Source organism: Suncus etruscus, chromosome 2 (assembly GCF_024139225.1).
Source record: "Suncus etruscus isolate mSunEtr1 chromosome 2, mSunEtr1.pri.cur, whole genome shotgun sequence".
Lineage (NCBI taxonomy): Eukaryota > Metazoa > Chordata > Mammalia > Eulipotyphla > Soricidae > Suncus > Suncus etruscus.
Window position 1 is genome coordinate 57,525,946 of NC_064849.1, and position 24,880 is coordinate 57,550,825.

The following is a 24,880-nucleotide window of genomic DNA, read 5'->3' on the forward strand; positions in this document are numbered from 1 at the left end:
ATGGGATGCCAGGGGATCAAACTGTGGTCTGTCCTACGTTAGTGTGCAAGGCAAACGCCCTACCATTTGCGTCACCGCTCCGGTCCTAGAAGGTAGAAAGGTTTATTGGAGAGTAGAGGAGAAAGGAAAAGGAACTCTCCATGTGGGGAGGAACTTAGCATTAGTTTTTATTTGTTTTGTTTTTTTTTGTTTTTGGGCCACACCCGGCGGTGCTTAGAGATTGATTACTCCTGACTCTGCTCTCAGAAGTTGTTCCTGCCAGGCACAAGGGACCATATGGGATGCTGGGATTCGAACAGCCATCTGTCCTGGATCGACTGGCTGAGTGCAAGGCAAACACCCTAATGCTGTGCTATCTCTTCGGCCCCCTAGCATTAGTTTTTCTTTTTTTGTTTGTTTGGTTTTTTTTGGTTTTTGGGTCACACCTGGCGGTGCTCAGGGGTTACTCCTGGCTATCTGCTCAGAAATAGCTCCTGGTAGGCATGGGGGACCATATGGGATGCCGGGATTCGAACCAACCACCTTTGCTCCTGGGTTGACTGCTTGCAAGGCAAATGCCGCTGTGCTCTCTCTCGGCCCCCATAGTTTTTAAATGAAACTATTTTTCAAACAAATAGAAAACAAGTGAGAAGAATAATGAATAATATTGCTAAGCAGTTTTGCAAGTTAAAAAAGTAAATTGGTTTAGTAGAAGATAGATATATCCTTGTTATTTACTTTTTTGTTTCATCTGTTGCTGTATCAGCCTTATATATGCTTTGGAAAACACAAGAAAGAATAAGAATGAAAAAGAGGGGCTGGAGAGATAGCATGGAGGTAAGGCATATTTACCTTTCATGCAGAAGATCATCGGTTCGAATCCCGGCGTCCCATATGGTCCCCCGTGCCTGTCAGGAGCAATTTCTGAGCAAGGAGCCAGGAAAAAACCCTGAGCATTGCCGGGTGTGACCCAACCCCCCCCCCCAAAAAAAAAAAAGGAATGAAAAAGATATTTGTATTATGGACGGAGTTTAAATTTCAAGATTCCCAGGATACAGAGAGCTGCTCTTATAGGTGTGAGCATTATGCGTTTTGGTCAGCATTTGTAGACTTACATCTGCTTTTAGTGTCAAAGGAAGAGAAGTGTCTGTTTTGTTACTCAGAGCTTTTTTTCTCTTTTATTTTCTTGATCACACTACTTCATGTTTCTCCTAGGACTAGGATTTTATTCTGTTATAAAGGTTTTTTTTTGTGTGTGTGTGTTTTTTTTAATGTATTTTTCTGTCATTCCATCTTCTTTTCTTTACGTGTGATTCTTTTTTTTTTCCTTTGGTTTTTGGTTTTTGAGTCACACCCGGCAGCGCTCAGGGGTTACTCCTGGCTCTATGCTCAGAAATCGCCCCTGGCAGGCACGGGGGACCATATGGGATTCGAACCACCGTCTTTTTGCATGAAAGGCAAACGCCTTACCTTCATGCTATCCCTCCGGTCCCACGTGTGATTCTTAGTATTCTTTAATTGCCTGGTCTTAGTTCGGTTTGTTTCTGAGCAGCTTCTGTTCCTTGCTTGGTGCTTGGTAGTGACTGGCAGTCACTCCTGGTGGTTCTAGGGATCCATGTGGTGCCCATGTTGAACCTGGGTCTACTATCTGAACTGGGTTGGCCACATATGAGGGAAGCATCTTAACCCTAGCACTCTCTCTGGCCCTATGAATTTATCTTTGATCATAACCCCCCCACCTCTCTTTTGATTTCTAGATTCTGTATTCAAAGACTTTTAAAATCTCCAGTTGAATACTTATTTTCGTTTATTTTGGAGCCACACCCTGCTAAATTCAGGGCTTACTTATGGTTCACATTCAGGAATTACTTATTCCTGGCTGACTCAGAGCAAATGCAGGGCAAATGCCCTAACTGCTATACTGTTTTTTTCAACCTTCCCCGTTGGATATTTGAATGCATTATCATTCACTGTAAGTTATTTCTTTGATAATACCAGTATTCTTTTGGTCATTTAAGACAGAAATGAATGATCTTTTTTGGGTAGGAGTAGGTTCCCAAATGGTGCTTCATTGCTAATCAGTCTAGCTGTTCTATATAATGGTTTGAGGTGTCGGGGGGTGGGGGGGGATATCCAACCTAACATTGGTATTGGTGGTCTCCAGGGCTGCACCCATTAATGATGGTTCTGGGGACCATGTGTTGCTAAGAATCAAATTCAGCTAGCCATGTGCACAACCACTACTATACTATCTCCTGGCCCCAGAAATGAGTATTATATTTCCTTTAATCTTACTCTAGTTTATTTCTGCCATTTCTGCTATATATAGGTAAGTCTTTTTATCTTGATTGTCATTTTGTGTTTTTTTGGTGATGGTGGGGTATAGTGCTAAAGCAGTGCTTGGGACTTACTCCTGATTTTGTGCTCTGGGATCACACCCAGTGGGGCTCTTGGGCCTTAGGGATAGAACCTGGATTTGCTGCAAGCAAGGCACATTCTGTACCTGCTATACTACTAGTACTCTTTATGTTACCAGTGCCTTAGAGTTATTAGTTGAAATCTGATATTTCTCTGCTTAAAATGTCTTATTTTATTTTACTTTTATCAATCACTGTGAGATAGAGTTAAAAAGTTGTTGATAATTGAGTTTTCGTCATACACTGTTCTAACACCCATCCCTTACCAGTGTTCCCTGCTTAAATGCTTTAATTTTTTGTCTGTTTTTCTTTTTGGGTCACACCCGAGTGCTCAGGGGTTTTAACTGGCTTTATGCTCAGAAATCTCTTGTGGTAGGCTCAGGGGACTATATGGGATCCTGGGATTCGAACTACTGTCCTTCTGCATGCAAGACAAACACCCTACCCCCATGCTATCTCTCCGGCCCCAAATGTTTTAAAATTTTTTATTTTTTTATTTTTATTTATTTTTTTGTCTTTGGGTCACGCCCGGCACTGCTCAGGGGTCACTCCTGGCTCTACGCTCAGAAATCACTCCTGGCAGGCTCAGGGGACCATATGGGATGCCGGGATTTAAACCCTGTCCTTCTGCATGCAAGGCAAACACCTTACCTCCATATTATCTCTCGCCCCCTATTTTAATATTTTATAAACCTTTTTATTATTAATATATAAGCACCATGATTACAAACATGTTTGTAGTTGGGTTTCAGTCATAAAAAAGTACACCCTTGGGGCCGGAGAGTAGCATGGAGGTAAGGCGTTTGGGCGTTTGTCTTGCATACAGAAGGACGGTGGTTCGAGTCCTGGCATCCCATATGGTCCTCCAAGCCTGCCAGGAGAAATTTCTGAGCGTAGAGCCAGAAGTAACCCCTGCGCGCTGCCGGGTGTGAACCCCCCCCCCCCAAAAAAAAAGCAATAAAAAAGTACACCTTCCTTCACCAGTGCAACCTTCCCACCACCAATGCCCCCATCTCCCTCCTCCCCACCCTTCCTGTATTGGAGACAGGCATTCTATTTCTCTCATTCACTACCTTTGTCATGATAGTTGTTAGTGTAGTTATTTCTCTAATTGCACTCACCAATCTTTGTGGTAAGCTTCATATTGTGGGCCAGCCCTTCCCACCGTCATCTCTATTGTCTCTGGGATTTATTACCCTACTGTCTTTTATTTTTCTTAAATCCCACAGATGAATGAGACTGTTCTGCAACTATCTCTCTCCCTCTGACTTATTTCACTCAGCATAATAGTTTCCATGTTCATCCATGTGTAGGAAAATTTCATGACTTCATTTTCCTGACAGCTGCATAGTATTCCATTGTTTATGTGCACCATAGTTTCTTTAGCCATTCATCTGTTGTCAGGCATCTGGGTTGTTTCCAAATTGGCTATTGCAAATAGAGTTGCAAAGAACATAAGCCTGCAGAAGCTTATATTTTGTTTCCCTAGGAGTGGTATATAAAATGTTTTAGTTTTGTTGCTTACAGAATTGTTTTACATTTTGTATGCCTTTTTTTAATTTTAATTTTATTGTTACATACATTTCTAACTATTTGTATTTGGAGGTCGCACCTGTTGGTGCTCAGGGACTATCAGGGCTAGTTTTGTTGTGCTGTGCTAGGTATTGAACCCAAGGTTTAACATGTGCAAGGCATGTACTCTGCCACTTGAGGTACAACCCTAGTCCACTAACTTTACTTCTATATCAAATAACAAATACAACATGAGTTAGAGAATAAAAATTGATTTTTTTTTAATTTTTTATTTGTAATTATGAGAACAAGGATGCAAAGAAAGAGGACAAGGTAAAGTTACAGTGGAAGGACAATACATAACATAATTCTCAGAAGTCCCCTTGCTGATATCCCAACTTTGAAATTTCATCCAAAGAACATTAAGATTGTAACACACTATAATATTTCTTAACAGCACACAAGGCAATCTAAAGCCATAAAACTTACATAACTCCTTAAACATTACAGGCATAGCATTTTTTTTTACATTTCTATATTCATGCATATTAGCTTAAGTTGACCTCAAATCTTAACTGGGTTCTTTTTAAGGATTAGAGTCAAAGGAGCACAGCAAAAATGGTGTTAGAGTGGCAATTGTTGTTTGCATAGGCCCACCAAAATATGAGGGACATGGAAAGAAATAACCTTGGCCTAAATACAAAGAGACCCGACCCCTGAAGGTTCCTGGCACAAGACCAACTCTAGGCTCCAGGCAAGCTAGATCGTCCAATCCAAGACATTGTCTGTAGTGCCAACACACTTATATTTTTCACACAGTCTCTGTTGTTGGTATCAAGCTTCTGTATTTAAGATCCTGGAATCTGTATATCCAACATTGAAGTCAGGATGTGGAGCGTCCTCTGGTTTCACCTTACAATCAAAGGGCAATGCAGGGAGCCCTGTCCTGTAAGCAAATCGTTGTTGTTGTTAAGTCTTCTCAGTGTTAATGGAAGTCTCTTTTGAGCAGGACAATGTCTGAGCAGTGTAGAGTCTTCCTTGGTAGAGGATTGCTTCCAGGTGATGCTATAGACAGCCTGGATGTTTTGTGGATGGCTTCCCTGGTTCAGGGGAATGTCCTTTCTTCTGAGGTCTGTGCCAGGTCGTTATGTCAATGTTCAGGGTGTAAGGTCCCTTTGCACTATAAGATTAGTCTGTACCAATCTCTATTAGATAGGATCTTATTTATATGTATAGTATTTTCCCATTTTAATGTGCCTATGCAAAAAAGAAGCAATGCCACGTGGTGTTCTTGGCCCATAAGGGGGTGATAAGAACAATTATGGTTCAATCATAAGCATTAATCTGGGGGACTCTTTCTCTAAGATTCCTTGTTAAACAGCTCAAAAAGAGAAGAAGAAAAGCGGTTAGAATCGTCACTATATAAGACAACATTTAGTAAGAATTATAGCTGTCAGAGAAAAAAAAAACAAAATATTCTAAAGAAATACGTGTCCATTTTATGTATCTTGAAACAGTTTGGGGTTGTTACACACAATGCACGGCTTTGGTCTGTGATAACGCTTGTACACTACTGATTAAAAAGAGTAATGTAGATTAGAGATGTTTGGGGGGGATAGAGAGTAAAGGAATAAAAAAGAGCTTTGTAGGGATGTGGGAAAGGGCACGATACATAATAAAGATTCTGGATACGTAAAAAGTAACATAACAGTAGGAATGCACTTAATATATGAAGTACGCGCGGGCCCCCGCGCGGTTCTGCAGTTTTGGGATGCAAAGGGCGGGATTTCTCCCCCGCCTCCCCCCAGGGCCCGATTAACCAGGCGTGGCCCTGAAGACCCACCAGGTTTGGGGGGATCTTGGCCCCCTGGACTAGGAGTTCAGCCCAGGGGACCTGTGGCTAGCTGTCCTGCCCAGAGCCCCCCACATACCAGTCAAACACCCAGAAATCCTGGCATGTGGAGTGGTCTGAGCCCAGCCGTGCCTCTCAAAAATTGATTTTTAATGTTTGGATAATTAAGGGGCCAGAAAGACAGACGGGCTAAAGTTTGACTACTGGCCCCTCCCAGGCGTGATCCCTAAGCACAGCTGTGAGTAAACCCTGAATACCACTGAGTGAGGATTCTGAAATCAGAAACAAAAGCAGTAAATGTTTTTTTGTTTTTTTGTTCTTTATTTTTGGGTCACACCCGCCAGCGCTCAGGGGTTACTCCAGGCTCTGTGCTCAGAAATTGCCCTGGCAGGCACAGGGGACCATAATGGGATGCCAGGATTCGAACCACTGTCCTTCTGCATGAAAGGCAAACGCCTTACCTCCATGCTTTCTCTCTGGCCCCAAATGCTTTGCATTTATAGGGAAAAATATATATAATTTAACATGTATTTTCATATGCATATGAATATGGTAAATATAGTAATAGCTAGCTGCCTTATTTTTTTTTTTTTTTTTGGTTTTGGGGTCACACCCAACAGTGCTCAGGGGTTACTCCTGGCTCTGTGCTCAGAAATTGCTCCTGGCAGGCACAGGGTACCATATGGGATGCCAGGATTCGAACCCACCGTTGGTCCTGGTCAGCCGCTTACAAGGCAAAAGCCCTACTGCTGTTCTATCTCTCCGGCCCCTAGCATTTATTTAGATGTATATTTAAGATCTTAGCAGAATTTTAAAGTTAGCAGATCCTGAAAGTTCCTTAACTTGTAACTAAGATCCCATCATCTAATTTGCACTATCCAGTTTGTGTGCCATATATAACTGTTAAACACTTTAAAATAAAATGTGACTTACAGGTTAAAATTGTCATAATAATAAAATATACCTGAACGAGCTGAAAAGATCTTACAGAGGTTAAGCCACTTGCCTAGCATGTGGTTGATCCTGGTTTGATGTTTTGAACTATATGATTCCCTGAGCACCACCAGGACTCAGCATCTGAGCAATGATGAGTCTGCCCCCCCCCCCATGTACATGAAGTGGACTATAACAATATTATTGTGCTAATTGAAGCTGTATTGAAATTGATATACTTGCTTTTGCATTACTTTAAAAATTATGCCTATTAGAAATTTGGAGGAGACACTTTGTTTTCTGTGATTGTAGAAAATTAAAATTGAAAATCCTGTATTGTTAATTTTGTTTTACTGTTCTAGGTTTTAGAACTCATATGCACTCGTGAGTCAGGAGCAGTGTTTGAGGCTGGTGGTTTGAACTGCGTGCTTACCTTCATTCGGGACAGTGGACACCTGGTTCATAAAGACACTTTGCACTCTGCCATGGCGGTGGTATCAAGACTCTGTGGCAAAATGGAACCACAAGATTCTTCTTTAGAAATTTGTGTAGAATCATTGTCTAGTTTACTAAAGCATGAAGATCATCAGGTAAAGTGCTATCATATTAAAAATGCTTTTACTAATGTTATTTTCCAAAATTATTTTAGGGGTTCAAGGACATAGCACCATAGCAGATCACATATCTTACAGTATTTGGCCCTGGGTTATACCCCATCACCCTGCAATAAAAGGAGCTTTAGAGCTTTAAAGCGCTCTCTCTCCCTCCCTCCCTCCCTCCCTTCCTCCCTCCTTCCCTTCCCTCCCTCCCTCCCTCCCTCCCTCCCTCCCTCCCTCCCTCCCTCCTTCCCTCCCTCCCTTCTTCCCTCTCTCTTCCCCCTTTGGCCCCAGTTCTCTCTTTTAATAATTCATAAGATTTAATTTTAGTCTTTAACTTGAGTAAGTGAGGTATGCTCCATTTTCTCTTAGATTTTACATTGATATTGGCAGTGTTGGCACTGAGAATTAATTATAGGGCCACATCTGGTGGTACTGAGATCTTACTCCTGGCTTTGTGCTCAGGGATCATACATGTACAGGGGTTTGAACCTGTGTCACCCAAGTGTAAGGCAAGAATCCTATTCACTGTACTGTCATTCAAGCCTGATTTCTTTGCAGTTTTTCTTTTCTTTCCTTTTTTGGGGGTTTGTTTTGTTTTGGGGACACACCTAGAGATACTCAGGATTTGCTCCTGGCAGTGCTTTGAAGACCATATGGGATGTCAGGGGTTGTCCATGTGCAAGGCAAGTGCCCTACTTGTATTCTTTCTCTGCCCTGCAAAGTCTAGTTTTATTTGTTGACTTGACCCCTTACTGTACCCCCAATCTTATTTTTTCTTCCAGTTTTTATTTAGGCACCATGATTTACAATAATGTTCATAGTAGTGTTCAGTTACAAAATGTTCAAACACAACACCCACCACCAGAGTGTCAGCTTTCCTCCTCCAGTATTCCCCCTCCCACTCTCTTTGCAAATTCAGTTATGCCCACCCACTCTCAGGGGCTGTTACTATTGACCATTCTTTTACTCTGTTTCTTTATATTCCACACAAGTTGGAGATCATTAGGTATTTGTTCCTCTCCCTTTCACTTCACTGTGACATGCCCTCTAATTCTATCCATATACAGTGCATTACAGGATCACTGAAACATTTAAAATGATAAAAACCGATAGGTTTATTCTTAAAATTTAAGTGCAATAGCCTATTTTTTGTGGTGGAGATGGTGGATCATCTTCCAAGAAGTGCTGAGGAGGCCCAAAGCAACTCCAGCTAGCAAGTCTGGATGGGTCCATGCTGGATAGTGCCATGTTTAGGCCCAGTGGTATTTGGAAGCCTTTAGGTGGGGCCTGGGGAACACATGTATAGGATCAAACCTGGTAGTCCAGGTACATGTTTTTGGTGGGCTCACCAAAAAGGTGATGCTCTGGAAACTATTTCCAGCTGTGTTTGGAGTGGCTCCTTGCAGAGATTACTTGCCTTGTGGTACTGAGGATCTCCTATCATGGTGCCCTCTCTCTGATCCAAGACATTGGTTTTTATTTGTCTGTTTTTGTGGGTTTTTTTTTTGGGGGGGGCACACCTAATGGTGCTCAGGGGTTACTCTTGACTCTGCATTCAGGGTTCATTCTTAGTGGTTCTCAAAGGTCCACATGGGATGTCAGGGATAGAACTTGGATCAGCTGTGTGCAAGGCCCTACCCATTGTGCTATTGCTCGGCTTCCATGACATAGTTGGCAAAGGTATGATTATGCTGACTGTTAATTTGTTACCTTAGCATAGTTTTATTGATCTAAAAAGATCTTAATGTGTAAAGTTCTGTTGAATGAACACTTTATAAAATTACTTTTACTGCTTTTTTAGAATTAAGTAAAATATTTTAGTGGATATTATAGATGATCTTGTTAAGATCATATATAATAATAAATATTTACTGAGCTTTTATTAGGCATTTAGGTTATTTATGCATTTTATATTTAAGCCCTGACAGTGAATTGTATGTACCGTTATTTAAGGTTAAATAACATTCTCAGTTCATGAAGTTAACAGAAAGTGGAGCCAGGGAAGTTGGAGTGATAGCACAGTGGTAGGGCGTTTGGCTTATACACAGCCAATTCAGGACTGTGGTTCAAATCCCAGCATCCCATATGGTCCCCTGTGCATGCCAGGAGCAATTTCTGAGCACAGAGCCAAGAGTAACCCCTGAATGCCACCGGTGTGACCCAAAAACCAAAAGAAAAAAAATAGAAAGTGGAGCCAGGATTCAACTTTAAGCAGATTGTATGCCTTAGCTGTTTGTACTGCTCTTTCTTTATAGTCTTAGTATGAAAATACAACGACTTACCGTATTTTCCGGCATATAAGACGACTTTTTTTTTTTTTGGGGGGGGGGTCACATCCAGCACGCTCAGGGGTTACTCCTGGGTCTGTGCTCAGAAATTGCCCCTGGCAGGCACGGGGGACCATATGGATACCGGGATTCGAACCACTGTCCTTCTGCATGGAAGGCAAACGCCTTACCTCCATGCTATCTCACCGGCCCCATAAGACGACTTTTTTTTGTTTGTTTGTTTTTGGTTTTTGGGCCACACCCGGCGGTGCTCAGGGGTTACTCCTGGCCGTTTGTTCAGAAATAGCTCCTGGCAGGCACGGGGGACCATATGGGACACCGGGATTCGAACCAACCACCTTAGGTCCTGGATCGGCTGCTTGCAAGGCAAATACCGCTGTGCTATCTCTCTGGGCCCATAAGACGACTTTTGAAACAAAAAAAAGTCAACTGAAAATCAGGGGTCGTCTTATATGCCGAGTATATCCCGAAAAATGTTTCAATATGCCGCTAAACGAAAATTGTCTGAATATTGCCACAAAACGAATTTTCCAACTCGATCCTGCACCAATCACTGCAAGGCTGCTCGGACCACCTCTCTAACTCAGCCAATCCAAGCAGGCTTTTTTATGCATGCAAATTATACAGTGTTCTGTACCCAAATCTACACTGTAAAAAGCCTGCTCAGATTAGCCAGTCAAAGAGGAAGTCTATTACAGTATAACCTCTGAACCTTTGCTTGTTGTGATCGGCTCATTGTGGTACATACAGTTGCAGCACAGGAATGTTCTGTCTTATACAGTGAATATAGGCCTAAACCTATGTTTTAACTGTAAAATTAGGGGGTCGTCTTATACGCCGGAAAATACGATTAAGTTTTATCCCTAAGCATTTCTTTTCATCATTAGGTTTCAGATGGAGCTCTTCGCTGTTTTGCATCGTTAGCTGATCGCTTTACCCGTCGTGGTGTTGACCCAGCTCCATTAGCCAAACATGGACTGACCGAGGAGCTTTTGTCTCGAATGGCTGCTGCAGGTGGTACTGTGTCAGGGCCGTCGTCAGCTTGCAAACCAAGTCGTAGCACTACAGGCGCACCTTCCACAGCTGCAGATTCCAAATTGAGTAACCAGGTGTCAACTATTGTAAGTCTGCTCTCGACACTTTGCAGAGGCTCTCCAGTGGTAACACATGTAAGAAGGCTTTTTAATCTTCTATTTTTAACCTTTTGGAAAAAATGTTTTTTGTATAATTCAAATATATTATTGTTTTTCTCTTTCCGATTTTAGGATCTCCTGAGATCGGAGCTTCCAGATTCAATTGAAAGTGCATTGCAGGGTGATGAAAGATGTGTGCTTGACACCATGCGCTTGGTTGATCTCCTCTTGGTGCTATTATTTGAAGGACGAAAGGCTTTGCCAAAGTCTAGTGCTGGATCTACAGGAAGAATCCCAGGACTTCGAAGACTGGATAGTTCTGGGGAGCGCTCACATCGGCAGCTTATAGACTGTATTCGAAGTAAAGATACTGATGCACTTATAGATGCAATTGATACAGGAGGTTGGAAAATATTTTTTGAAATATAAAAAACAAAAAATAACTGAGATGATGAGGAATTACTTAGGCATTTTCTAGTTTCCCAAGTTTGGGCAATGTTTTTAACAAAATACATGATAACAAAATGTCCACCTCCTTTCATATTATTTCCTTTCCCCAAGTTTGTAATTAGAAGTTTGTTCCATGGTTTAAACCAGGGGTCTCAAACTCAATTTACCTGGGGGCTGCAGGAGGCAAAGTTGGGATGATCCTTGAGTGCAAATTGGGGGGTGTGACCCAAACAACTAAAACAAAACAAAACAGAACAAAAAAAGATTCCTCTAGGGGCAGGGCCACAAAATGTTTTACGGAGGGCCGCAAATGGCCCGCAGGGGCCACGAGTTCGAGACCTCTGCTTTAAACCTATGTTTTATGAAATGAGCAAAAGAAATTGACCTGTTTCACTACCAAAAGGTGATTAAGATGCTTTTGGGTCAGTGACTTGTCTTTTGTGTTCTGTTGACTATAGATGTGGATGGTTTTCTTTGGGAATGAGGCATGAAGACATGACATCAAATGTATGTCAGTGACTAGTGCCCTGATAATTGTATTATAGGTTTAATTTTCTTTACATAAATCTTAGAATATTTTTTCTTTTTAGAATAATTTTTTTTGGGGGGGGGGACACACTCGGTGAAGCTCAGGGGTTACTCCTGGCTATGCACTCAGAAATCGCTCCTGGCTTGAGGGACCATATAGGACACCGGGGATCGAACCGAGGTCCGTCCTGGGTCAGCCACATGCAAGGCAAATGCCCTACCGATGTGCTATCGCTCCGGCCTCTTTAGAATACTTTTTAAAAATCAGGTCTTACGTTTACTTATTTATGTTAAATTTTTATTATAGTTAGGTAACATGGTTGTATTAGTACTAATGTTGATCGTTTTGACACCTAGAGTTAATGATTGTTTACTACTTTATCCTTGACCTTGATGTTGAAGCTTTTTGTGTGTCAGAACTTTCTGGCAGGGCACAGCCTGTATTTTAAAGGTTTCAGCTTTAGAAAATGGCAGTATTATTTTGTTGACTTTAAACATTTTCAATTTTTCCCTTAAACTTGCAGCCTTTGAAGTAAATTTTATGGATGATGTGGGTCAGACTCTCTTAAACTGGGCATCTGCTTTTGGAACTCAGGAAATGGTAAGATGATAAATAATAGCTGGTGTTTTGACTCAGAATGTCATTAAGGCTATATTTATGATTCTTCTTCATTTTACAGGTAGAATTTCTATGTGAAAGAGGTGCTGATGTTAATAGAGGTCAAAGATCATCATCATTACATTATGCTGCATGTTTTGGAAGACCTCAAGTAGCAAAGGTAAAATACAGATTTAAAAATATACACTATTTTCTGCATGTGTTCATTAATGTACAAATATTTTCTTTAATAAAATTGCATGAAAGCATACATTTTTTTTTTATCATTTACATGGTTAAAATCACAATGATATAAAATGTCATGCTTCCATGCTGTGTCCATTTATTCTATTCTCCCCTCATGTACTTCACATTAGAATATCTTTTCACTGTTTCTTGTTAGGAGTGCAAAAAACAGTATGTATATATACATATACATATGTATGTGAATATATATATATGTCTGTATCTGCATATTCTCTTATATGAAGTAAATATGCACACTGAATTGTACTTTGCTTTTTTTTTTTGAATTGAAAATATCTTTATTAAAATTAATTAAAATAATCTACAATAAGAACTTTCGGGATGGAGAAGATCGGAAGTTTCTTCCTGCGCCCCTGGTTGCTCCGTGGGGCGCTGGGCTCCTGCTCCTCCTTCTGGGCTAGGGGCTGGGGCTGGGGCAGGGGGGCCGTTAGTATGGCCGCTGTCTCCTGCTACTGCGGCCTGTGTGCTCTTCTTGGGCCTGGGTATGCGGGAGGGCTGCTGGAGGGGGGCCATTAGCACGGCCCCGCCCTCGGCCCCCCGCGCCCTGCCGACAGGGCCTCTGAGTGCAGGCCCTGCGGCTTCATGGGCGGCGGCAAAAATATGGAACGCTTCACGAATTTGCGTGTCATCCTTGCGCAGGGGCCATTCTAATCTTCTCTGTATCGTTCCAATTTTAGTATATGTGCTGCCGAAGCGAGCACATACTTTGCTTTTTAATATAATTTTTTTTTTTTTTTGGTTTTTGGGTTACACCCGGCAGCGCTTAGGGGGTTACTCCTGGCTTCACGCTCAGCAATCGCTCCTGGCAGGCATGGGGGACCATATGGGGTGCCGGGATTCGAATCAATGACCTTCTGCATGAAAGGCAAATGTCTTACCTCCATGCTATCTCTCCAGCCACTATAATTTAACAATATATAACGAAGATCTTGTTTATCGGACAGTTGTTTTCACATCTGAATGTGTAACTATACTACATGTTTATTGGGCTAATCATCTATAATGAGACACCAGGGTGTTTTTAATATCTTACTGCTAGCAATGAGTGGCTGTACGTATTTCTTTTGTTTCTATTTATTAATAAAGCAGATATTCACAGAAGAACCAGAAAAGGACTTAAGAGAGTTCTGTGTACAATGAGGGGAAAATAAATTCCAGAAAAATCATGTAAGAATTGAATCCAATATGTGTCTGGGTCTCTGGAATTAATGTAAGGTAATTTGGTATAATCCTATACCAAATCCTATACCAAGTCTTCTCTAACTGAAGCAAGATACACATACTATGTGACACTTAATGAAAGACTCAGCTCTTATATTAAAAACAAAAAACAAACAAAAAGGGCCGGAGAGGTAGCACAGCAGTAAGGCGTTTGCCTTGCATGCAGAAGGATGGTGGTTCGAATCCCGGCATCCCATATGGTCCCCCGAGCCTGCCAGGAGTGATTTCTGAGCGTAGAGCCAGGAGTAATCCCTGAGCGCTACTATGTGTGACCCAAAAACCAAAACCAAAACCAAAACAAGGGCTAGAAAAATAGCACAGTGGTTGGGCATTTGCCTTATATGCGGTTTGATTCCCAGTAGCCCACATGGCCCTGCCGAGTCTGCCAGGAACAATTTCTGAGTGCAGAGCCAGGAATAACCCCTCAGCACTGCCGAGAGTGGCCCCAAAATCAAAAAACGAAGAACAACAAAAACAAAACCCACTAACTAGATCTTGGGCAAGCTTTTTTTTTTTTTTTAGCTTTAGCGTGCAATGTTATCAATCAGTTGTACATGTATTTTTAATCATCTATTTCGGTAATTAGAAAAAGTACATAAAAACTTACAATGATTGGAGCCGGAGAGATAGCATGGAGGTAAGGCATTTGCCTTTCATGCAGGAGGTCATTGGTTCAAATCCCGGCATCCCATATGGTCCCCCGTGCCTGCCAGGAGCAATTTCTGAGCCTGGAGCCAGGAATAACCCCTGAGCACTGCCGGGTGTGACCGAAAAACCACAAAAAAAAAAAACAAAAAAAAAAACTTACAATGATTAATACATTGTTGATGCTCATGTGGTAGCTTCAATGATTACTATCTTTGTATTCTAAACATATTTTCCTAACAGGTTTTAAACTCAGAAAGGTGATCTCTTCAAGCTTATTGTATCTATTTGAATAAGTAAGATTTTAGAGACTTATAATTTCTTTCTTTTTTTTTTTTTTTGGTTTTTGGGCCACACCCGGCGTTGCTCAGGAGTTACTCCTGGCTGTCTGCTCAGAAATAGCGCCTGGCAGGCACGGGGGACCATATGGGACACCGGCATTCGAACCCAACCACCTTTGGTCCTGGATTGGCTGCTTGCAAGGCAAATGCTGCTGTGCTATCTCTCTGGGCCCGACTTATAATTTCTTTAAGTGAAAAATAAATTATTGAGCAATTTTCCTTTTGATTCATACTGTTATTGTAGTTAATAGTGGCTTAAATGGTAGAGGAACCCAAATGTATCTCACCTATCTTGATATCAGCCCACATTGAACTATACTTACTATTATAATGATACAATCGGTCATACACAATGAGCACTTAGCACTTATTCTGTATTACTTCAAATATTTTTTTTTTTTTTTTTGTGTGGTTTTTGGGTCACACCCGGCAGTGCTCAGGGGTTTTTCCTGGCTCCGTGCTCAGAAATCGCTCCTGGCAGGCACGGGGGACCATATGGGATGCCGGGATTCGAACGATGACCTTCTGCATGAAAGGTAAACGCCTTACCTCCATGCTATCTCTCCAGCCCCTACTTTAAATATTTAACAAGCTTTATCATTTACTCACACGTTCTTGTGTTCTTGAATGTGAGATGTGTCCCCTGCTTTCCCCCATACACATTTTAATATATTATATGTAGGCAAAAGCTTTAAAATAGTTTGTTGACTAGGTAGAAACTGCAGCACAATAACCACCACTTGTTCAGACAAAAAAAAAAAATTCCCAAATGGCCTTTTGTAACTAGAAAGAAACAAATCTATCTTAGGGCTATAGCAATAGTACAGCAGGTAGTGTTTACCTGGTACATGGTCAACTTGGGTTTGATCCCTGGCCTTCCATATGGTCTCCTGAGCCTGCCAAGAGTGATTTCTGAACTCAGAGCCAGGAGTAACCCCTGTGTGCTGCCAATTGTGCCCTCCCTCCAAACCTGTTTTAGAATTGTTACTCTTTTTTTTTTTTTTTTTTTTTTTTTGGTTTTTGGGCCACACCCGGTGACGCTCAGGGGTTACTCCTGGCTATGCACTCAGAAGTCGCTCCTGGCATGGGGGACCATATGGGACACCGGGGGATCGAACCGCGGTCCATCCAAGGCTAGCGCAGGCAAGGCAGGCACCTTACCTCTAGCGCCACCGCCCGGCCCCAGAATTGTTACTCTTTATGGCACACATCACAATATTGTATGTAAAAGCAACTATTGATGACTTTGAATCAGAAAGAAATTATAAAGAATTGTGCCCAGGATGTGAAATGACAGAAATGCCCTATATTGCAGTTATTTATATTTAGATTTTTTTTGTTTTTTGTTTTTGTTTTTGGGCCACACCTGGCGGTGCTCAGGGGTTACTCCTGGCTGTCTGCTCAGAAATAGCTCCTGGCAGGCACGGGGAACCATATGGGACACCGGGATTCAAACCAACCACCTTTGGTCCTGGATCGGCTGCTTGCAAGGCAAATGCCGCTGTGCTATCTCTCCAGGCCCATATTCAGATATTATAGGAAGAAGTACTGAGGTTTTTTTATTTGTTTTTTGTTTTTGGGCTACACCCAGGGATGCTCAGGGATTACTCCTGGCTTTGCATTCAGAAATCGCTCCTGGTTTGGGGGACCATATGGGAAGCCAGGGATCGAACTGAGGTTGGTCTTGAGTCAGCCGCGTGCAAGGCAAATGCCATACCGCTGCGCTATCGCTTCAGCCCCTGAGAATATTTTTGTTTGGCTTGGATTTGGGTCCACACCTGGCAGTACTCAGGGGTTACTTCTGGTTCTGCGCTCAGAAATCACTCCTGGGGACCGAAGAACTAGCACAATTGGGCATTTGCCTTGCATGCAGTCAATCCAGGACCGTGGTTTGAATCTTGTTATCTCATATGATCCCCTGAGCCTGCCAGCAGTGATTTCTGACTACAGAGTCAGGAGTAACCCCTGAGTGCTGCCAGGTATGACTCATAATTTAAAGAAATATGTCCGTCCGTCCGTCCGTCCGTCCCCCCCCCCCCCCCCCCCAAGGCTCGGGGAACCTATGGGATGTGCTCAGGTCAAACTCAGGTTGCAAGGCAAGCACCCTACCTGCTGTACTAGATCTATAGTTCCTGGTATTGATTTTCCTTTTTTTTTTTTTTTTTTTTTTTTTTGGTTTTTGGGCCACACCCGGTAACGCTCAGGGGTTACTCCTGGCTATGCGCTCAGAAGTTGCTCCTGGCTTGGGGGACCATATGGGACACTGGGGGATCGAACCGCGGTCCGTCCAAGGCTAGCGCAGGGAAGGCAGGCACCTTACGTTTAGCGCCACCGCCCGGCCCCCTGATTTTCCTTTTTACCCCTTTTTTTGTGGGGGAGAGGTGATATGCATATACCTGATGGTACTCAGGACTTCTAGCTCTACACTCAGGTATCATTCTGACTGGGTGCTGGGTATTGAACCTGGGTTGGCTGTGTACAAGGCAAGCATCGTAACCTCTGTACTATTTTTCATTAGCCTGGTATTCTTTTTAATTTTGGGGCCACACCTGATGATGCTCATGGTTTACTCCTGGCAGTGTTGGGTGACCAAATGAGATACAGGGGATCAAACCCAGGTTAGCACATGCAAAGCAAGTGCCTTACCCACTGTGTTCTTCTGATTAACTGGATGGAACCAGAAATAGCCCATGAGTACTGCCTGGTATGGCCCCAAAACAACAAAAAGTAAATGAAAGAGCTTATAGTTTGGCAAAGTCTATTGTCTATTAAAATGGAATATGGGAGGCCAGAGAAGATAGTACAGTGGGTAAGGTAATTTTTCCCCATACCTCATACCCCACGAGGGTGATTCCTGAGTTTAGAATCAAGAGTATATGCTCACAACTCCTGGGTATGGCTCCAAAACTAAACAAACAACAAATATAATTATGTAGAAAAAGAATGAAATAATGCTGGGGATATAACTCAATGATAAAGCACTTGCCTTGTAAAAATAGAATTAGATGCACTTGTATTGCCTGGGTTATGATGCCTGAGCACATGTCTCCTGTATCGCTACTCTTTTTTTGGTTTTTGAGTCACACCCGGCAGCACTTGGGTTATACTCCTGGCTCTATCTACGCTCAGAAATCAAGCCTGGCAGGCTCGGGGGGACCATATGGGATGCCAGGCTACGAACCGCAATCCTTCTGCATGCAAGGCAAATGCCCTAACTCCATACTAATCTCTCCGGTCCCGCATCGCTATTCTTGAGATGTGTACCCTCATGTTTTTTACTTTAACTTTGGAATATGTACTCAGGCTCTCCACCTTTGGAGAATCCCGTACTTGCTCATGTGTTACTTTCTCTCACGAGCCTCAATTTCTGAATAAAGACTGCTTTTACTTAAAGAAAAAATCATATTCTGGGCCAGAGTGGTAGCACAGCTGAAGGGCGCTTGCTTTGCACGCAGCTGACTCAGGATGAATCTCTGTTCGATCTCTGGCGTCCCATATGGTCCCCCAAGCCAGGAGCGATTTCTGAATGCATAGCCAGGAGTAACCCCTGAGTATCACCAGGTGTGGCCCAAAATTCAAAAAAAGAAAAACTAGACATTTGGGATTGGAAAAAGGTATAGGTCCTGTCACCACATGACTCATCAAGACTATCCCTGGTGACTCCTGAACAAAAGCCCAACCCCTGTACCCTCCAAAGAAATTAAGAGGTTGGGGGCCCGGAGAGATAGCACAGCAGCGTTTGTCTTGCAAGCAGCCGATCCAGGACCAAAGGTGGTTGGTTCGAATCTCGGTGTCCCATATGGTTCCCCGTGCCTGCCAGGAGCTATTTCTGAGCAGACAGCCAGGAGTGACCCCTGAGCACTGCCTGGTGTGGCCCAAAAACCAAAAAAAAAAAAAAAAAAAAAAGAAATTAGAGGTTGGATGTAGATAATAGATAAGACCATACTTAATTTCAGTTGTTAACAAATAAGCAAGAGAAATTAATATAAGTCCTTCAAAGTACAAATAGGCAATTTCTGTTTTTTTTGTTTTGTTTTGTTTTTGGGCCACACCCGGTGGTGCTCAGGGGTTACTCCTGGCTGTCTGCTCAGAAATAGCTCCTGGCAGGCACGGGGGACCTTATGGGACACCGGGATTCGAACCAGCCACCTTTGGTCCTGGATCAGCTGCTTGCAAGGCAAATGCCGCTGTGCTATCTCTCCAGGCTCACAAATAGGCAATTTTTATACTTTGTGTTGCCAGTGATCAAACAAACCCATACATAGCTTCCTATCTCATAAATGTTGTTGCACCACTGAACTACATGTTAGGTCATGATTTGCAAAGGCAGAGATGTGAATTGGCATCAGTTTGATTAGTAAAGTAATTCTGATTTAGAATGTCTTGACTTAAGGGGCTGGAGAGATAGCATGGAGGTAAGGCGTTTGCCTTTTATGCAGAAGGCCATCAGTTCGAATCCGGCATCCCATATGGTCCCCCCATGCCTCCCAGCAGCAATTTCTGAGCATAGAGCCAGGAGTTTCCCCTGAGCACTGCCGGGTGTGACCCAAAAACCACAACAAAAAGTAAAAGAAAAGAATGTCTTGACTTAAAAATTTTCAACTTCAAGATAGTAAAGTGATAATGTAGTCAGTATGAACTTGGAATTTTGAATTTTCTTTAGATTAACGTTGAGAGATATAATATACTCTTGTGAGTTAAGGCTCCTAGTCAGCCATGCGATCACTGAGAGAAACAAAATCAGCAGGATATTTAATTGCTAGTATTTTTACTAGCAATTTTATTTATAGACAAAGAATAGTTTCAATAAAACTCTCAGGTCATTAATGCCCTTGTAAGTTAAGGGTGACCTACAATTCTTTAGGTTGCATAGAGAAGAAATAGATGTTAATTGTCATGCCCAAATAAAATGTGTTTGTGTATATGTTTTTTTTTAGACTCTCTTACGGCATGGTGCAAATCCAGATCTGAGAGATGAAGATGGGAAAACTCCATTAGATAAAGCTCGGGAGAGGGGCCATAGTGAAGTAGTGGCTATTCTTCAGTCTCCAGGTGAGCTATGATAATCTTTCCTTTTCAGCCATCTGCTTTTACAACTTTTCAACTTTAATAGAAGTAGTTTTTGATAGACACATTAATGTTATATAATGAACTGTGAAGTCAAATAATTATACATGTATTACCCTTAATTTTAATGAGTTTAACAGTAGTTTGTTTTATATTCTTTGATATTGTGCCTACCCAGATTTCACAAGTGATTAAATTTTTTCTGGATATAGTATAAAAACAGTTGTGTATTGAGTATTTGAGGTACTTTGACCAAATCTTCATATAAAAAGTTTTCACAAAACTTGGGCTGGAGTGATAGCACATTAGTAGGATGTTTGCCTTGCACGAACACGGCCAACTTGGGACAGATCCAGGTTCAATCTCTGGTATCCCATATGGTTCCCTGAGCCTGCCAGGATTGATTTCTGAGTGCAGAGCTAATTAGGGATAATTATACAAATTAGGTACATCTAAGTATGTTTTACCTTGTAAGAAAAGTTTCTAGAAAATTATTTTATTGACTCATTTGTCTGCAGGTGATTGGATGTGTCCAGTTAATAAAGGTGATGATAAGAAAAAGAAAGATACAAATAAAGATGAAGAAGAATGTAATGAGCCTAAAGGAGATCCAGAAATGGCACCCATATACTTGAAAAGGTTATTGCCTGTGTTTGCACAAACGTTTCAGCAAACTATGCTGCCATCAATAAGGTATTTGCATTATTTGTATTTAATGAGAAAAATAGGCCAATTTCTTTTTTTAAGAATGATTTGAGGATTAAACAATGAAAAAGAACTATTAACAAGAAAATATTTGGAAATTGTTTTTATCTTCTAATGATTCTATTTAGTAGTTTAAAAAACTACAAAATCTAGGGACCAGAGAGAGAATTCAGTGGCTAAATACTTGTCTTGCATACAGCAGCTCCTGGTTTAATCCCGGCACCCTGTTTGATTCTCCAGGCCCTTTCAGATGTGGCTCCCAAATCCCCATCCTTCAAATGTATTCCAAAGACAACTAGATTTCAAGGTTTTCCTAGCTCTATAGAAATTTTGATAAATACAGCAGGTATATATTTTTCAGTGTTATGGTGGCATTTTGAATGGCCAGTATGAAAATAGTCATTGGGGGAATACAAGAACAAGTGAGACTTGGTTCCCACTGACTGCACCTTTATAAACTATTGAGGAAGATAAGAATGATAAGTGACATATATAAACATAATCAGTATATAGATGATTTAACAACTGGTTGAACTGGGGAATAATTGAAATGGGGAACTGGGGATGTGTCACATAGATCTAACTTGTGTGGAGCTTACACACTTGGCCACGGGCTGGATTATCTTTAGTGGTGATGCTTGCATACTGGCTCACTGGGGGTCTCACTCCTCTCAGCAGTACTTGAAGATTGCTAGAGAGATCTGTTGTGCTAGTGGTCCCAAGTAATAGCTGGCAAGGGATCATCAAATTTAAGACTGCACATTTGTAATGCAGATGCTTTACCTCTGAGTCATAGTGGGGCTCGGAAATTTTTTAAAAATACATTTAAAAGAGGGCCGGAGCGATAGCACAGCGGTAAGGTGTTTGCCTTGCATGTGGCCAACATAGTATGGACCCCAGTTTGAATCCTAGCATCCCATATGGTCCCCGAGCCTGCCAGGAGCAACTTCTTTTTTTTGGGGGGGGGGCACATCCATTTGACGCTCAGGGGTTACTCCTGGCTATGTGCTCAGAAATCATCCCTGGCTTGGGGGGACCATATGGGATGCCAGGGGATCAAATCTGGTCCGTCATAGGCTAGTGCTTGCAAGGCAGACGCCTTACCTTTAGCACCACCTCTCTGGCCCCCAGGAGCAACTTCTGAGTTCTGAGCCAGGAGTAATTCGTGAACGACACCAGATGTGACCCAAAAACCAAAACCAAAAAAAAAAATTGGGCTGGAAAGATAACACAGTGGTAGAATGTTTGCCTTACACACAGCAGAGCCAGGACAGACGGTGGTTCGAATCCCGGCATCCCCATATGTTCCCCCAAGCCTGCTAGGAGCGATTTCTGAACCCAGAGCCAGGAGTAACTCCTGAGCGCTGCTGGGTGTGCCCCCCCTCAAATTAAAACCCATTCTGGACAGTACAGAACCCCTTTATGAAATTTCAAGGCCTTTTTGTTCCATGATAATGAAATGTGTACTTTACCCTACAGTTAAAGAAGGATTATTAAGAATTTGATTGGTTCGAATCCCGATGTCCCATATGGTCCCCCGTGCCTGCCAGGAGCTATTTCTTAGCAGACAGCCAGGAGTAACCCCTGAGCACCGCCGGGTGTGGCCCAAAAAAACCAAAAAAAAAAAAAAAATAAAAAAGAATTTGACAGTCCATATCTAACTTATAAATTGGCAGTTTGATGGAGAAAATAACTGAAGGAGAGCAAGAATTAAAAGACTACTTAAGAGTTCTTTGCAACACTGTCATTCACTTGCCAGGGAAATGCTTGGTGGAAATGAATTTCAAATTTAGGCGATTATTAGATGGGTTGTGTAGGAATTGACAGCTAATTAGATGAGAGTGTTAAATTTAGAGAGAGGGGTTACGTATCCCAGCTTATTCTTATTATTTTTTTTTTTTTTACTGACTCCTGCCTTTATTTATAATTATTTAGAAGATATTCTCTCCAAGAATAGTTTGAGGACTTAATATTGAAATGAAATGGTAAATGCAATTATTCTATCTTAGTGATACATTTTTTGTAATAAAGTAATTAAAATATCTTGCTTATGGCATTATTGGTATTTGGATTCATTTTGAGATAGACTTAAGTCTGAACTGTGAAAGAAATACGCGATTGTCTTTGCCACAAAAAAATGTGTTACTACTATTGTTATCTGAGAAATTAGCAACAGAAGTACCAAAAGTAAAATTGTTTTCAGACTCTAAAAACCTAGAAAATAGTAAAAAGCAGCCATCCAGTAAGGGAATTCTGCTTTATGGTGACTACTTTATAACTTTTTGATGTTTTTACCAAGAATATCTGTTAATTGGCACAACAGCTATCTAAAATATTTAGTTAAAGCTATCTTTTTTTTTTTTTTTTTTTTTTTTTGGTTTTTGGGCCACACCCTGTGACGCTCAGGGGTTACTCCTGGCTATGCGCTCAGAAGTTGCTCCTGGCTTCTTGGGGGACCATATGGGACGCCGGGGGATCGAACGTCGGTCCGTCCTAGGCTAGCGCAGGCAAGGCAGGCACCTTACCTCCAGCGCCACCTCCCGGCCATAGTTAAAGCTATCTTGTTCAAAATTGGACTTGTTTAGAGCTGGACTTGTTCAAAGCTATCTTGTTCAAAATCAGACTCATTTCTTTTTTTTTTTTTTTTTTGGTTTTTGGGTCACACCCGGCAGCGCTCAGGGGTTACTCCTGGCTCTATGCTCAGAAATCGCCCCTGGCAGGCACAGGGGACCATATGGGACACCGGGATTCGAACCACGGTCCTTCTGCATGAAAGGCAAACGCCTTACCTTCATGCTATCTCTCCAGCCCCCGGACTCATTTCTTAAGATGACTCTTTTTTTTTTTTTTTTTTAAGTGACCCACTAACAGCTACACTACCATAGCTATTTAGGGAAGAATAAAAACCAGGTTCTTAAATGTTCACAGTGAATTATTTTATTACCACTCTTCTATTTAAGACATATTGCTTACACTTTGAAGTCAACGTATAATACTGGTATTTAGGGCACTTGAAATCTACAAAAAATTGCATGTTGCAAATTTTAAGTAAACCATAATCTTCATTGTGGGGATGGGGTTGCCTTCCCAAGCAACCTTCATGGGACCTGGGCCATCTCCCAGCAATGCTTGGACAAGCTCCACAATTCAATGCTTAGGTGAGATAGAGTTGTTTAGACTGGCAGTGCTGGAGAGCCACCTGGGCTACACATGGTGTCACATGGTGCCAGGGACAAAGGCTAGGGTTTTGTGCATTGCTAGGTCATTTTGTACTATCTCCCCTCTACTCTTCATTTACTTCAGGGTAGAGAGCTGTACAAGCCACTGGTTTTGTTTGAGGATTTCTTCTGGGTAATAGTTGTACAGCTGGCCTGGAAAGTATAGTGCTTGGGTCTGAGGAAGTAGAGCTATTCACTTTTTAGTTTCAGGGACCACCACGTTGCACTTGACAGTACTAGAGGGAACAATGTGTTACTGTGTTTCACTTGGGTCTAGGTTTGAATTTGGGTCCAGTGCATGTTTTGCTGACCTTTGTGTTATTTCCTCAATAATCTTCATTTATTTACATGAGGTAATCTTATCTTGTAACTAAATGTTGATGTTCTTTTATCAACTTTTATTCCCTCGTCCCAAAAAGCCAATTTTCATTTTCTATGAGTTTGAACTTTTTGTTTGTATTATGTACTATCAGGGCTGGGGAGATATACTGGGTATGACACTTTCCTTACACATGACTGAGTTGGGGTTGATTCCAGCATCCTGAGAACCTCTAGGAGTGAATGCAGAGCCAAGAGATAGCCCTAAGCATTGTCATGTGTGCTCCCATCCCAACCCCCAAAATGTACAGATACAGGTAATACCTGAGCAGGTAGCCTCCTGAGCACTGGCAGGTATGGATGGTCCAAAAGAAAATTAAATAAGATAGAGTAGAATAAATACCAGGAGCTAGCAAGATAGCACAGTAGTTTGCTTAATTTAAAAAAATAGCAGGGGGCTGGAGTGATGGTACTGCAGGTAGGGTGCTTGTCTTGCATTCAGCCAACCTGGGTTCAATCTTGGCATATCATATGGTTCCCCAACCGTGCCAAGAATGATTTCCTGAGCTCAAAGCCTGGAGTCTGACCCCAAAACCAAACTAGAAAACAAAACCAAATTGTAGTAATATGAATTTTGGCTGGAGTCCTGGGAAACAAGTGTTACAGAAATAGTTATTAGACACCTTTTTTATAATTTCAGAGGTGTTTTGTTGTTGGGGGGGGGCACACTGGGCAGTGCTGAGGCCTTATTCCTGGCTCTGTGCCCACTCCTGATGTGGCTTGGGTATTGAACCTGGTTAGTCACATGT

The 24,880-nt window shown here is 41.9% G+C and overlaps 1 protein-coding gene and 1 non-coding gene across 3 annotated transcripts in view; one reads left to right on the top strand and one right to left on the bottom strand.

Moving 5' to 3' along the window:
• Positions 1-24,880, top strand: part of HECTD1 (HECT domain E3 ubiquitin protein ligase 1) — a 112,667-nt gene that overhangs the window by 19,232 nt on the left and 68,555 nt on the right. For both annotated transcript variants that reach the window (XM_049766568.1, XM_049766569.1), the window contains exons 3-9: positions 7,056-7,283; positions 10,468-10,749; positions 10,846-11,116; positions 12,216-12,292; positions 12,372-12,470; positions 19,701-19,815; positions 20,349-20,523. In XM_049766568.1, coding sequence (XP_049622525.1) covers positions 7,056-7,283; positions 10,468-10,749; positions 10,846-11,116; positions 12,216-12,292; positions 12,372-12,470; positions 19,701-19,815; positions 20,349-20,523 — 1,247 coding nt within the window. The remainder of the gene's footprint in view (positions 1-7,055; positions 7,284-10,467; positions 10,750-10,845; positions 11,117-12,215; positions 12,293-12,371; positions 12,471-19,700; positions 19,816-20,348; positions 20,524-24,880) is intronic.
• On the bottom strand, positions 13,151-13,257 carry LOC126003041 (U6 spliceosomal RNA). Its single transcript, XR_007493585.1, has one exon. It is a non-coding gene; the product is annotated as a U6 spliceosomal RNA (small nuclear RNA).